General features: G+C 46.4%; 1 protein-coding gene across 3 annotated transcripts in view; it reads right to left on the reverse strand.

Moving 5' to 3' along the window:
• NUDT9 (nudix hydrolase 9) overlaps positions 1-16,383 on the reverse strand; it is a 210,040-nt gene that overhangs the window by 140,384 nt on the left and 53,273 nt on the right. For all 3 annotated transcript variants that reach the window (XM_086932131.1, XM_086932129.1, XM_086932130.1), the window contains 3 exons: positions 4,399-4,494; positions 3,807-3,893; positions 3,393-3,504 (listed from right to left, as the gene is read on the reverse strand). In XM_086932131.1, coding sequence (XP_086788257.1) covers positions 3,393-3,504; positions 3,807-3,893; positions 4,399-4,494 — 295 coding nt within the window. The remainder of the gene's footprint in view (positions 1-3,392; positions 3,505-3,806; positions 3,894-4,398; positions 4,495-16,383) is intronic.

Genomic DNA, 16,383 nt, shown 5'->3' on the forward strand with positions numbered 1-16,383 from the left:
AAGCCATCATCTTCAAAGCTTTCAGGGAAATGCAGAGCTGAATCAAAAAAACAAATTCTTTACCACTGCTTTGGCACTTTTCAAAGAGGTAGCCTATTTCTTGTGCTTTCAACCTACTTCTAGTTTGCGGCGGAAATCAGTGTGAAATCCATGGGTGATCTAGGAAAGCTATGGACTTCTGAAAAGTAGACAGAAGTCTGAATTAAGCACAGGGTCATATGGGTAGATCCCTCAAGGTTTTCCTAATGAAACTAACTTTTGAAATATTGAAAATGAGCAGGAAATAAACGCCCATTTGTGACAACGTTTTCATCTATAACCTTTTGTCACAATGGCTGATTTACTAAAGCAATAGGCCATTACATTTGCTAGACCCATCTGGTTGCCAGTATATATAGGGTTTGCAGATTCACCAAGAACCAGAGGTTCCCTGTGCCAACAACTGAGCTGCACCACAGAAAGGTTTCCGATTGTGCACTGAATATAGACCAACTCTAATGGTGAAATATGTAAAGTGAAAAATGTGTAGCCGGGAAGCCTATGGATTTCTGAAATGAGGACAGGATTTGGAGTTTAGAAGCAGTGGTTATTTGTACATCTCTGACTTTGTGGGTACCCATACTAAAATTTGATTCAGACATCATTTTTCAAAATGCCTACTGTCGTGCAAACTGGCTTCCATTTGGAAGGCACAAATGCAGCACAATACAGTTGTTTATAACAAATGTACTACTATTCTATGTTCCCACATGTCTTCTGATAAAAATGGAACCTCAATTGTGAGGGCAAGCCTGGTAGCCCGTGACCGGAAAAGGGTCAAAATGCAATAGGGATGAATCACATTTTTCTACTGAAAACGGACCATTTTTCCCCCAATGTGGATAGCTAAGGGTTTTGAACCCTAGCTAAAGCTTCACCTAGGGAAATCTAGCAAGCTTGTACATTTTTAAAACTAGACACCTGGGGGAATCCAGGGTGGAGGGAATTGCGTGGCTCTCACTAGGTTTTTGTCGCCCAGAAGCCCTTGCAAACCTCAAAGATGGACTACAAAAACTAATTTTTCTCACATTTGTATCATGAAAAGTTCTGGAATCTGCAAGGAGACACAAACTTCCTTCCAACCAGCATTCCCCCAAATCTTTGAGAAAAATGTTACCTTACTTGTGTGTATAGGACGAGTGGCTACAACAAGAAAGGGCCCAAATCAACACAGACACATCACATTTTTCCACTCAAAACGAACTCTGTTTTTTGCAAAGTGGGTAGCTGTGGATTTTGGGCCCTGGCTAGACCGGCACCTAGGGAAACCTAGCAAACCTGCATGTGGGAATTCTAGACACAAGAGGGAGTGACTTGAGCAAATATCACATTTTCCTCACATTTCAGTGATAGAAAGTTCTGGAATCTGTGGACGGTCCACGCATGTTGTACAACCCAGAGTTCCCACACATCTCCCGATAACATCTGTACCCCACTTGTGTAGGTTGGCCACGCGACTACTACACAAAAGGGACTAACACTTTAACTGGAGAGATCAATGATAGGCATAGCTACTGTATTGAGGTTGTGCTAGGCCACCACACATGGAAATCTAACAAACACAGACATTCATGAAAACTAGACAGCCAGGGGATTCCACAGTAGTGTGCCTTTCATGAATCCCACAAGGTTTTCTTACTCACAAAGGCCTGCCAACCTCAAGGTTAGGCTAAAATCACAAATTTTCCTCAGATTTCTTTGATGGAATCTTCTGGAACTGGGAGGAATCCACAAGATAACTGGCTTTCCCCTTTAGGGTGGGAGTATAGCCTATAGTCAGGGTTACACACAATTGCTCATTTCTTTTGCCCCAAATGCAAAATCCCTGGTGTCTATTAAGCTTCCCCCCACCCTCTGGGAGGGGAATAGTCGGGGGAGGGAAGGAGGGAGGGGGCATATATGGGGCACCCTCCCCCAGTTGGGACAAACTTCCTATCTGCACCCAAGGGGACAGAAAGACACTACTGCCCCTCTAAAACAAGGGTATGTCTCGATGCCAGGGTAGGTTGCCCCCTTTTATTTGTTTTGGTGTCATTTTTAATTCCCAGATGACTAGCGGGCGTTCTGCTCCTCACAGCGGCAAGTGGCGGGCAGCCTATTGCTTGCCCCTTCAAGGGGCAGGAAGACTGGCTTATCCCTTTTGGGGTGAGAGTGTGGCCAATGCCAGAGTGCAACACCCGCACCCCTTTCTTTTGTCCCTAATGCAAAATCTCCGATGTCAATTGGGCTTTCTACCCCCGGGGCTGATTTGGAGCAACCTCCCCAATTGGGACAAACTTTCTATCTATACCCAGAGGGGCAGAAAGACACTAGTGCTCCTTTTAGGCGGGGTATGGCTTGATGCCAGGGTAGGCTGCACCCTCCTTACGCTTGTTTTGATGCACTTTGAAATCCCTGGTGCCTAGTGGGCTATCGAACTACAACACCCCCACGGGACGGGACAGGGCAGATTTGAGTGAATACCAGGAACCTCCCCTCGGGGTGGCAACATTTTAATGGGCTCTGGGCTGGTGTGGGGGGCGAGACAGCACGTATCAGGCACAGAGGGGCTACTCCCCCTAAAAATATACTACAAAAAATGCAGTCCCTGGTGTCAAGTAGACTTTCTGTCCCGTCCCCCCGGGTGAAGATTGGGGGTATTCAACCCCACCCATCCCCAGACGGGGTAGGAAGACTCTGCCCTTTTCGAGTGGGGCATGGCCGAGTCCAAGGTGGACGGCCCCCGGCACTATGAGAGAGTGTGGCAGTCAGCTGCATTGAAGAGGTACATTTAAGTTGTTAAAAAAATTAATTTCCTTCAACCTTTTTACTGGCTCATTCAATATATTTTTTATATGAATTTCCAAAACATCCTTTTCAAACTTCCACTTCATTTTTATCCAATGTACCCAATTAGTAGACACACATGTCCACTACTCCCAATATCAACTCACAACTTCCATTTTCTAATCCACCTCCCTTATTCAGTCCCAACTCAAAACACTACAAAACCCATGAGAACTTGAAAGCCAAAACTTAACAAATGTACCACAACTAATCCATAAAGAAAATAATGAATCACATATTACTAATCTATTTAACTCTAATTTTGGGTTCCAAAGTCTTGTCAGGGTTAGTAAGTGCTATTTAAATACAATTTACAATTACCCGATGAGCAAATCCGTTGTCAGATTCAATTTAATTATTGCATAAAATCCCTCCATAGGAGTTGGAAAATAGGACTTTGTTGTGGGCTTCTAGAATTAAGTCTTCTATCCCAGGACTGTGTTAATGATCATAGCTTGTAGGCTTACTTTTTAAAGTTTTCCTCAGCTGTTTGCTAGGTCATATGGCCTCTGATCTCCTGCACTTACCCCAGGAATCGCCCACTCTCCACAGTCTCTCCTCTTGATGGCCACAAACTCCAAGATATTTTTTCCAGACAACTTGTGGACGACTTTAGCGCCAGTGTTATCTCGTTGCCATCTTGTGAGAAGGAAAGAAACAGCACATAAATGAGAAGATAGATTTTAGCAACCTTGTAACATTTATACCATGCCAAATTTGAATCTGGCTAAAGAGTTTCTTCCACCTGCCCTCTCATCACTAACATAAACAATCCTAAACTATCCCCCAACATTCTTCAACTATGATCACACCTACCCATTCCTCTTTCTCCCTTGCTTTTCCCATTTTCACTCCTTTCCTTGCTTCATCCACACTCCTGCCAACCCCATTTCACTATGTCAATGCCCAGAGTTCCCCTTACTTTCTTGGCATGTCATTACCTTGTAATAATGGGGTCTGCAGCATGGTTTGGTCCCCAGCGTCCCAAGAGTCCTCGTCCAATCATACCCGTGCGCCCCATGGGATTTCTGAAAAATTAAAAGTTCCGGAAAATCAGTAATCGAAATGATGGATACATTGTACTGATAAGATGAAGGGTGGGATATGGCAGCTGAATGACCAATGGAATATAGAGACATACAGATTCAGGTCTGGGGAGAAAATGTAGAGCAACTGAGAGAGAAACTTCTAGCACCAATGAAACCCGGATGGAGGAGCAAAAGTGTCTGAAAGGATAAATAGGAAGGGAATGCTAGTTCACAGAGGGAGGAGGAAGGGCTAAAGGACAGTGTGAAGTGGGAAGCGACAGAGAAAAAAGAATTAGGAGGAAAGAGTGAAGAAGGGCACAAAAGAGAAAGATATCTAGGACAGGTGATTACTGAAGAGAGAACAAGACAGTGTAAGGCAAGTGAAGGAGTGAAAAAGACAGAGCAAGTTAGAGTAAGATAGAAAGACTGGCAAAGAGAGATACAGCGAGAGAGAAAGACTAGAATAGATAAATAAACAGCAGATTCCCTCAATCCCATCACTCACCTTGGTCTGCTTTCTACAACCTCATACGTGCCACACAAGCTCTTCCTCTGTACGTTTCCGTCCCTCTTATTAAACTTGGGAAAGAAATCACTTGCCCTGGGAGCAAAAGGGAAAACAATTAAAAAGAAAAAAATTACTTTTAGAGTGAATATGTTACTCTTATCCAAGTCTCTCGCCTATACTTCTCCAATGGAAATCCAGCCATAAAATCTGGGGATGAAACCTACTTCTCAAATGTATTTATGAAAAATGTGCTGTAGTCTGCAGTGAACAGTCACACACCCCTCTCTGCAAGTAAGAACACCCTCAATGGCTGAGAAGAGGGTTTCATTTGCTTTAGCTGATATTTTTAATTCATGTTTCAAGTTTGAGGACCTGCCTACTTTCCGTTTCTTTGTTTCATTTATTGTTTCATTTATGTACATGGACACTTTCTATTCTGATTACCTTTGTCCGTTAGGTTCAGTTGCACTATTTACTTTTAGCTGTGTCTAGTTTCCTCTGTAACCTGCCTCAAAGAAGGAGATTTGTTGGGCAGGAGTAGTAGCAGGGCTCCAGTCCTCTTGCTTGTTTCGGTCGCTGTTGTATTCTATTTTCTTTACTTGTTATCTTATTGCGCTCTGATAAAAGCAGCAACCTCGGACATCCACTCTGTGCAGATGAGAGATGATGGCCTTAATTTTTCCAGGTACCTGGCTACTCTCTCTCATTGCACTTAGCCAATACTTTTATTTCCTCATTTAAATTTGGGGATCTGGCCGCTCCTTCCTGTTAATTCTAACAATGCACTGCTTTATTTTAATCTGGTAGGACATTTCCATTTTATTTACTTTTATTTTGTGGACTATTTATTTAACTAGATTATTTTAGTTTCTTTAAGATTCACAGTAACGTGTCCCAGAGGAGAGCTAATGGGTAGGATGAGTTAATAGAGCACATTTTTATTCCTTCCAATACTGTCATTGTTTTACTTTTTTTCTTACTACCGTGATGCTCCCTTACAGAATGACCAGGCAACACACGTTACAGAGGACAGCTGGCAAATTTACTAATGGTGACAAATGTTCAAAACGGGTAATGGAATGCACACCTTCTTTTCAGTTATAATTATAGTTAGTCCTGGAATCCTCCCAGTGTGCGTGCTTACTGGATAGTGTTTGCCCTTGTATCACAGAGATAATACATCAAAATGGAAGGGGCGACATTCACGCCCAAAGACCAGTCGCACAGCTAAATGAGCAAATACACAATGCTTTAAGTTCATCAATTTTTCTGTCAATTCATCAATGCTTATGTTCAAGTTCCTCTTTAAAAGCTCAACTACACTTGATCCGCACATAAGGTATCATACTATTTTCCAAGTTTCAAGTGTTGATGATGTGACCAATCGGACCTCTATCAAAAACACGACAAACGTATAATTCATCCATGGCATGTTCTTTATTTCACCCAAGGATTGAAAAAAGCAAGGACCCCCTGAACAATGGTAGTGACTCCTAGGGTAGGGATAACAATGTGTGAATATAAATTCCTAGGTAGTTGAGGTATTGAAAAACTAGTGACTTAAAATGACAGCGAAAAAAGGAATAGAAAACATGTAAAAACTACCATAGTTTTAAGAAACATAATTAAAAATCATATAGAATACCGGACATCAGAAACTATATGATGGACATACATTGATTAAAAAATCCATACAATTTATACACGAAATTAATCATACAACAGAAACACACTGAGAAAATGGGGGATTTTTCTACAGTTGTCGTTGGTATTCAAGAGTATTGGCAAAATGAACGCGACGCGCGTTTCGGCGTAGAAAAAACGCCTTCTTCAGGAGCCACACATTCAAGTTGTTTGATGACGATCACACAGTTTGTATCAATGTTCGCAGAATGAGCAAATTGATTTTAACAGTAACACAATGGTGAAAGGTTTTGGCCTGAAATATTAATGTTTCTCAAGGAAGGCTAGTCAGGTCCTTCTTTTACTTTATAAAGTGGCATAGACCGTAATATATCTTAAAGTTCCATAAAGGTCATGCGACACACTCTCCGTTTCGATATATGTAATGTAGCGTAGTTTGGATCATTCGAAAGTGCCTACATACTTGGATTATTCCCTCATAAAAACAAACCGGCTTATTTCCACCTTGGTGTGAACCCACAAATATTGGCAGTAGTATTTTCTCAGTAAAAACCAGATATCTGTCACGGTAGATAATTTATGCAGTATGGCGATCGGCAACCAAAAATGCCTTCTGTGGATAATCAGGCTTCTATCTATGACGGGGAGATGGTGCCAGAAAACACGACAGAGGGTTGATACCTCTGTTCGGAGGTGAGCAAATGATCCAAGTTTCAAGTGTTGATGATGTGACCAATCGGACCTCTATCAAAAACACGACAAACGCATAATTCATCCATGGCATGTTCTTTATTTCACCCAATGCATTTCGGACTGCCAGAGTCCTTCCTCAGGGGTAACTACAAGTGAAACATTTCACCATTAGTGTTAACTTATACATATCCTTCTGACTACACAGGGGTCAGCCAGATATGGGAGAGAACGAGGGAGATTATTGTTGTAAATTAATTTTTGTTTGTGTGAGCACATAAGCGCACACACTGCACCATTGCACTAGTGTTTTGTAAAAGTTTGTTAAATAATAAAGCGCAGAAGGATGAAATCCAAAAGGGCTTTGGCATACAATGAGAGCTCAGGGGTGGCCCAAAGCCTTCTTCAAAGGGCTATAGGCCTAAATCGAGCCAGATCCTCAATACAGAAACATCCCAGGTCCAGAAATAGGGGCACCAATGGAGTGGATTGCGGCAGACCACTTAATGCCCTCATAAATGTATTTTGAGCGATAACCAGGGGATTAATATCTTCATGGCCCCACAATTCAGCGCCATATAGAATTGCGCTAGCAACTTTGGAGTTGTATATTTTAAGGGCGCGAGCTAAGGGTTTAGTGAAAGAAAGCCTATGCTCTTTTAAGAGAGCCCCAGCCAGCTGTGCATGCTTCAGAGCAAGCATGTCGGTCTGAGGCTTCCAGCTTACCTTCCTATTTGAGGTTATCCCCAGGTAGGTAACACTACAGTCTGCTCTAGAAGAAGATTACTCATATAGACTTTGCCATTAATAACTTTGTGCGTGTGAAGAACCATAAACCATGTCTTTTCCACATTGACCACCAACTCATGATTGCGATAAAACTCCTCAAATCGGGACAGGGCCGCCTGTAACCCAGATTGAGTCTTGAATAAAATCAAGGTGTCGTCCGCGAACATGAGTAGGGGGATTTTCAAGCCCCCCAAGGTTAGCATCAGAGGCGCATGTGGAATAATACTGTACAACCCTGTCAATAAATAAAGAAAACAGGGCCGGAGCAAGGACACATCCTTGGCGCACACCCTTTAACACTGGAAATCTATCTGTGACTTCTCCGTGTGTGCCCCATCGAACCTGTGCGTGGTTGGAGTTGTGCAGTTTGACTAGCATCGCTAACAGCTCCAACAGCATCCCTACATCCATAAAAGCCCTCCACATTTTATTACTAGGCACCAGGTCGAAAGCAGACTTCAGGTCAATGAAGGTGGCATACAGCGTTCCCCCTCCTACAATAACAACCCACCAGTAAATGATCACAAACCTGAGCACCTGATCGATTATGCTGGTATGGGGGGCGGAAACCTGCCTGCATAGGTGATATCTTGGATTCCTCTATCCACAGCTGGATTAGAGTCAGTACCAACCTCGCAACTATTTTCTGAATAGAATCTATAACGCTTATGGGCCTATAGTTGCCAGGTAATGCACGGTCCCCCTTTTTATATACCGGAATATTAACTGCACCGGACCAGGTATCAGGGGTGCACGCACCACTAGCGTTAGCAAGATAGGTGATATAAACCACCCAATTGTCCTTATCATAGACAAATAGATCCGCCGGTACACAATCGAGGCCCGGGGCCCTTCCTCTCGGGATTAGGGAGAGAACTGTCTCAACCTCAGAATTGGTAAATTATAGGGTGGGTATTGGGGTGGGATTTTAAAATCTTCTGAGTTATTAACGGGGGTAGAAAACTAGGGGCCCGATGTAGGTCGGTCGGTAACGGCCGAAAATCGGTATTTTCGTCCGTTACTGACCGGTATACATGAATTGGCATGTAGGGGAACAAATTTACAGAATTGGTAAATTTACCGATTCGGTAAATTTACCGATTCTGTAAAATACCGAATCGTTATTTTTACCGATTCGGTAAATCTCCGATGTAGGTGGGACTCTTCTGAGTCCCAAAGGCCCTACAAATTCGGTATTTTACCACACAATCCTATAGTATCAATGTGTGAGGTTTTTGTATTGGGATTCTTTAATTATGGTGGTATAAGGTGATATTCGGGCTCTATTATAAAGCCATTCCCAGCTTCTAAGTGTTAGACCTGGCATCATTGGCATGAGTCTCTCCTCCATTTTTTTGTCTGTTTGCCTCCTCTGTTTATGATGTTTTGCTGGAATACTGCTTTGGGCACTGTGCCACTGCTGATCAGTGCCACAGTGCAAGTGCTCCCTGTGTTAAATTGATACATTAATTGGATTCCATGTTTGGCTTATTTGGTTTACTGTCAGTCCCTAGTATAGTGCACCAGGAGTGCCAGGGCGTGTAAATACAAATGCTGCTGGTGGGCTTGCAGCACTGGTTGTGCCACCCACAGAAGCGGCCTAGTAAAATATGTCTAAGGTCTGCCATTGCAGAACCTGCGTGCAGTCTGGTACTGCCATGCTGACTGCGCAAGTACACCTACTTGCCAGTCCCTAAAACCTTCCCTTAACTTCATGTTAGTCACCCCGATAGTGAGCCCAAGGGCAGGGTGCATTGTAAGCATAAGGTAGGACAAGCCCTGATGTGTGTGGCATGTCCTAATAGTGAATTACAGCCATTTTCGTTTTTCACTATTGCAAGGCTACCTGCTCTCCTTAGGCCAGACTGGGCTGCTGGAATTATTACACTATATAATCCTAACAGACTCAGAGAGCATGGTGGAAAGTCGATTTTAGTATCCCTGAACTCAGAATTTAATAACACATCCCTTAGGATGGATGGTTTTTAGATTCTGAGTTTGAAACTAGCACTTTTAGAAAGGGACTAGTTTCTTGTCTAACTGTCTACCGGTCTCTGCTGTTTTTTTTGTGTGTGTGACAGGAGCTGGGTGGCTCCAGAGGTCTGAATGAGTCAGTGTGCGGTGAATGAGGCATTTGCGTTTAGAGTGGGGGAAGAGTAGTTCCTGATGGCTCTGCCTCTGCCAGTGACAATGCTGGCTCCACCTCCTGCCGGGCGGCTGAGGACCGTGCCCTGCACAGTGAATAGGCCAGGTGCCTCGGCCTGGCAACACCCACAACAAACCTAGGATGGGGGGAAATTCCCCTGCATGGACAAAGGGATCAAAGCAGAAAAGGGGTATAAGAGAAGGACCCCTGAACCAAAGATTGAGATCACTTCTGACAAGGAAACCTACACCAAGAACAAGAAGCCTGCTGATCCAAGGACTTGCCTACCCCTCTGCCAAAGTGCTGTTTGCTGGGGGGAATCCTGCAGTTGCTTCTTTTTTTTTTTAAAAGGAACAAGGAGAGAGGAACTGAGTGTGTACTCTCAAGCTTTGCCAAGAAAATCTCCAAGGGCTGGAAGCGTGCCAGTCTCCTGTTGAAGTCACAGGGCTAAAGGACTTCACCATCTGCTAAATTTGCCTGTTGCTGGAACGTGGGAGTCCAGCACATCTAAAGAAACCAGCAATCACAACGCCGCCGAATCCAGCTCGATATCGTGAGTACGACTCCAGTGTCCCGCACCTTCGACGCCGGCCCCCGGGCCCGATCGACGCCAGTAGCGACGCTGCTACCGATCGCCTCGACATCGCAGCCCCTCTCGACGCCGTGAGCGCTGCTCACTCTTGCAACGACGACATCGACAGCGACGCCGTATCCTGCTTCGCTACCGTGAGCGCTGCTCCGGCCCGACATCTCTTGACGCCGCTGCGAATCGCCCCGACTCCGAGGCTCGATCGACGCCGACGCCTCGACGCCAATACTTCTCGACGCCGTGGATCATCGTTTTCTTCATTCTAAAAGGTACTGTGTTTGTGGGGTCTGTTTCGACTCCGGGCTTGACATAGCGCTCCTCGCGGTCGACGCCGAACCTTTGGAATAGCTTTACCTCGACGTCGTGTGACTCCAGTGGGGGTTACATTGTTGCCAAGAACTGTGCTTTAGAGAAGAAGAGTTACCTTTGTTGCTAAAGAACTATTTACTAAGAAGAAACTTTACCTGAACTATTATTTTTCCTTCCAAAGAGTATTTATTGAGATTGTGGTATATTTTTGTCGTTATTTGGTCTTGTGCTAAGCCTTATATGAACATCCTTATTTTTATAATACCTTCTGTGTCGTGTCCATTTGTGGTGTATTCACTTTATTACTGTATGTGGTCATAAATGCTTAACACGCTGCCTCTGAGATAAGCCGGTCTGCTCTGCCAAGCTACCAAAGGGGTGAGCAGGGGTTATCTGAGTGTGTGATCCCCTTGCCCTGACTAGAGGAGGTGGGTCCCTATTTGTCAGAAGAATTTACCTCTGCCAACTAGAGACCAGCCGATTCTAACATTGTTGGTCAGCGGTGAGGATTTGAACTTTGCATTTATGACTCATGTGCAGTGATTAGTGTACGCTGCATAGTGAGAGCAGACCATAGCGCAGCCACAATCTGTTTTGGTAGGATATTCTATTTTTGTTCTCCGCTTTCCTGGAGCTTGTTTTTGAACACTGCCAGTTTTGACCATGAGTGATGCCGGAGTCACTACTCCTGTTGTTGTGGAGGAATTTGATAAAAATTTGATAAAGGACTACAAGAAAAAGCAGCTGCAGCACTTCTGCAAGCAATTGAAAGTTTCTACAACAGGCCTCAAAAACAAGAAGAATTTCTCAAAGCATTGGAGGCCTGGTTAGAGGCCAGAGATCCCTCTGATCCGGTGGTGGTACCGCCAGAGGAAGGAGGGGGAGGAAGAGCCCGTGAATGGGCCAGTGACATCCCCCGGCAGCAGCGTTTCCTCCAAGGGTCTGTCTCCTGAAGAATTGGCAGACAGGGCGAAGGAACGAGAGCACCAGTTAGAAATGGCAAAACTTAAATTAGGAGGGCAGTTGGAGTTAGAGAATGCAAGAAGCAGGAGAGAAGCTGAAATGAAGAGCAAAAGGTTAGATTTTGAACAAGAAAAATTTGCGTTTGAACGTGAGAAAATGGTGAGGGAGATGGAGCTCAAAACTAAGAGTTTAGAATTGAATCCCTCTCGTGGCAGCATTCCATCTGGGCCTGCAGAAAATAGGTTTTATTTTCCCAAAGATGTGATAAAAGATTTTCATAAGAATGAAGATATTGGCCAATAGTTCAAAGCATATGAGTTAGCATTGTTGGCCCACCGGCTCCCTGAGAAGGATTGGGGAGCGGGGTTGTGGGGTCGCTTTGTCAATGAAGGGAGAGATACTTTGTTGGACATGCCTGTTGAGGATAGGATGTTTTATACTCATATGAAAGATGCTTTAATGTTAAGGTATGGCCTAACCCCAGAAAAGTACAGACAAGCCTTTAGAGAATGTAAGAAATTGCCTGGTACTACGTGGGTTGAATATGTGTCATTTGTTTGCAGAGCCATGGATGATTGGGTAAAGGGTAGCAAAGTGGAAAGTTATGATGCTCTTTATGATTTGTGTGCTTGGGAGCACTTGTCTAATAACTGTTTTCCAGAGCTACGCCAACACCTTATTGATAGCAAGATATCTAGCCCTAGAAAACTTGCTGAGGAGGCGGACCGCTGGGTCAGTACCAGGGTTCACAAGGGTCCAGTGGGAGACTCAGCCAAAGGTGGGCAGGGTCCCCTGCTGAAGAATGGGGGGACAGGGGTAAACAGAGGGAGTTTCAGAAAGGGCCCCAAAGTAATCCCCAGGGAACCAAGGAAAGGGTTCCCAGCCTCCCCCAGTAAAGAAGCCAGAGGCCCCGACAGGTAAACCTGTTCCTAGGGGCCCAACGACCTGCTACGCTTGTAAGCAGGTGGGACACCGTTATTATGATCCCCAGTGTCCCATGAAGAACTCTAATGCACCACCACGTGCACCCCCCGTCAGATGGCAAGTGTAGCCCTGGGAGGGGAGGAGATGGTTGCCCCTGGTGGGAAGGGCCACGCAGAAATGTCCGTGGTCTTTTTAGGAGACATGGAAATGGTCCCTCCACCCCCTCTGCCTAGAAACACTAAGAAATATAGGCAATGGGTGACCATTAATGGCCATAGGGTGGAAGCTCTCAGAGACACCGGAGCGAGTGTGACAGCTGTCAGGTGTCACTTGGTGTCCAGAGAGCAGGTGGTCCCTCATGCATTCTACCCTGTTGTAGCTGCTGACAACACCCAGAGAGAGTGTGAGGTAGTTCACGTTCCCTTTGAATGGGGGGGGGGGGTCTCAGGTACTCTTCAAGTTGCTGTAAGGCCCGCCATGCCTGTTGACTGTCTCCTGGGCAATGATTTGGAGGACTCCCCTTGGGCTAAGGTGGAGCGAGAGACACATTTGAAAATGTTGGGAGTGCCGGAGTGGGTGTGTGCAACCACTCGGTCCATGACAGCTAGTAAGGGTGTTGATGGGGTTCTGGAGCCTGAAAGTATGGCCCAGGACCCAGCTGTGACGAGAAGAGGCAGGGGGCGCGGGAAACCGCCCCCCATAGTACCCACGGTCCAGGAGGAGGCAGACCTTGAGGGGGATGCCCTGGAACCAACAGGGGAACAAGTTGCTGAACTGGGAGACCTGCCCGAGCTGACCCACTGGCAGCAGGATGGTGGTCCCTCCAGGGAAGAATTTTGTGCTGAGCAAAAAGTGTGCCCTTCTCTTGTGGGTATGAGGCAGCACCCAAACAACAGGTGATCAGTCAGGATCACATTTGGTCTACTGGGAGAATGACCTCCTGTATAGCGAGCCTAAGGCTGCTGAGCCTGGGTCAGCCCGTGTGCTGGTGGTACCCCAGCGCTTCAGAGCCTTCTACTGGGTTTGACTCATGACGTTCCGTTAGCTGGACATCTGGGGCAGGACAAGACCTATGATAGGCTTGTCACCCATTTTTATTGGCCCCAGATGATAAGGGATGTAGACATCCATTGTAAAAGTTGTCAAACTTGCCAGGCAAGTGGGAAAAGCGGGCGAAAGCAGAAGGCTCCCCTCCAACCTTTTCCCGTCGTCAGTACCCCCTTTGATCGGGTGGGGATTGACATTGTGGGGCCACTGGACCCCAAGACAGCCATGGGCAACAGGTTCATCCTGGTCTTGGTGGACCATGCCACCCGGTACCCGGAAGCCATCCCTCTCCGCAAAGTGACGTCCCCCGTGGTGGGACGGGCACTGATGGGTGTTTTCTCCCGCATGGGATTCCCCAGAGAGGTGGTGTCAGACCGGGGCACCAACTTCATTTCCAATTACATGAAGTCCCTGTGGAAGGAGTGTGGGGTAACCTACAAGTTCACCACTTCTTACCACCCACAAGGTAATGGGCTGGTTGAGAGATTCAACCGGACCCTCAAAGGCATGATCATGGGTCTTGAAGAACCAATGAGGCGTAAATGGGACGTCCTCTTACCATGCCTGCTGTTTGCTTACCGTGAGGTGCCACAAAAGTCTCTAGGGTTCAGCCCCTTTGAGCTTTTGTATGGACACCCGGTAGGAGGACCTTTGAGTCTGGTCAAAGAAGGCTGGGAGCAATCTCCCAGGAAACCTCCCCAGGATGTATACAGTTACATGCTGGCCTTTAGGAACCAGACTCGGCGCTTCAGAGATCTTGCTCAGGCAAATCTGGAGGCCAGCAAGGAAGAGATGAAGCGGTGATACGACCGGAATGCCACTCTGGTGGAGCTTCAACCTGGTCAGAAGGTTTGGGTCATGTCCCCTGTAGAACCTTGTGCGCTCAAGGACAGGTGGACTGGACCATTTGAGGTTGTGGAGAAAAAGAGCGATGTCACCTACTTGGTGGACTTGAAGTCTCCCAGGAATCCCTTGAGGGTCCTGCATGTCAATCGGTTAAAGCCCCACTTAGAAAGGTCCGAAGTGGGCATGCTCCTAGCTACAGATGCTGGAATGGAGGAGGAGAGTGAGCCTCTTCCTGACCTCCTGTATGCAAAAGAGCAAGATGGGTCAGTGGATGGTGTTGTCCTCTCTGACACACTGACCCCTGAGCAGCAGCAAGATTGTCGCCAACTGTTGGGACAATTCCCTGATCTGTTCTCCTTAACCCCTGGTGTCAATCCGTGGTGTGTCCATGATGTGGACACCGGGGACAGCACTCCTGTGAAGCACAAAGCCTACAGAGTGACTGATAAGGTCAGAGCCTACATCAAGGAGGAGGTCTCCAAGATGTTTGCCTTAGGGGTGGTTGAGTCCTCTAGCAGTCCTTGGGCCAGCCCAGTGGTCTTGGTCCCAAATGATGCAGCGCCTGGTGCTACACCAGAATTTCGGTTCTGTGTGTATTACCGAGGACTCAATTCAGTCACCAAGACTGACGCGCACCCCATCCCCAGAGCTGATGAGCTCATAGATCGGTTGGAGGGCTGCCCGGTACCTTAGTACGTTTGATCTAACGTCTGGGTACTGGCAGATCGCCTTGACCGATGATGCGAAAGACAGGTCTGCATTCTCCACACCAGATGGGCACTATCAGTTCCGGGTTATGCCCTTTGGGATGAAGAATCCCCCTGCCACCTTTCAGAGGTTGGTCAACCAGGTATTGGCTGGACTGGAGGATTTCAGCGCCGCCTACCTGGACGACATAGCAGTGTTCAGCGCCAGCTGGGAGGAATACTTGTGCCACCTCCAGGAAGTGTTGTTGGCCCTGCGCAGAGCAGGCCTCACAATCAAGGCAGGCAAATGCCAGATTGGGCAGGGTTCAGTGGTGTACTTGGGGCACCAAGTAGGGAGCGGTAAGGTGGCCCCCCTGCAACCCAAGATAGATAGATACCATCCTGGCTTGGGCACCACCCAAAACCCAGACTCAGGTGAGAGCGTTCTTAGGTCTCACGGGTTACTACAGGAGGTTTGTCAAGGGGTATGGCAACATTGTGCACCCCTGGACTTCGCTGACTTCCAGGAAGCAGCCAAGACTTGTGATCAGGACTGACGCCTGTCAGACGGCCTTTGACACCCTGAAGACTGCAATGTGTACAACACCCATATTCCAGGCCCCCAACTTTTCCAAGGAATTTATTGTCCAGACGGACGCTTCAGAGCAAGGCGTGGGAGCTGTTCTAGCACAGGAGAATGAGGAGAGCCGAGACTTACCTGTAGCATTCATCAGTAGGAGGTTACTGCCCAGGGAACAGAAGTGGAGTGCGATAGAGCGAGAAGCATTTGCTGTGGTCTGGGCGCTGAAGAAGCTAAGACCCTACCTGTTTGGGACTCACTTCCGGGTTCAGACAGACCACAGGCCCCTCAGATAGTTGATGCAGATGAGGGGTGAGAACCCAAAGCTGTTGAGGTGGTCCATTTCCCTACAGGGGATGGACTTCACGGTGGAACACCGCCCTGGTACAGATCACGTCAATGCTGATGGTCTGTCCAGATTTTTCCGCCTTAGTGAAGAGGACTCCCTAGGGGAAGGGTAGTTCTCCCCACATTTCAGCTGGAGGGGACACGTGTTAGACCTGGCATCTTTGGCATGAGTCTCTCCTCCATTTTTTTGTCTGTTTGCCTCCTCTGTTTACGATGTTTTGCTGGAATATTGCTTTGGGCACTGTGCCACTGCTAATCAGTGCCACAGTGCAAGTGCTCCCTATGTTAAATTGATACATTAATTGGATTCCATGTTTAGCTTATTTGGTTTATTATATATATATATCAACAACAAGAGAGTAAGGATCATTATAGGTCACTCCTATATCCCTGATAAGTATACAACAACAACTGAAGAGTG

Source organism: Lissotriton vulgaris, chromosome 7, assembly GCF_964263255.1.
Source record: "Lissotriton vulgaris chromosome 7, aLisVul1.2, whole genome shotgun sequence".
Lineage (NCBI taxonomy): Eukaryota > Metazoa > Chordata > Amphibia > Caudata > Salamandridae > Lissotriton > Lissotriton vulgaris.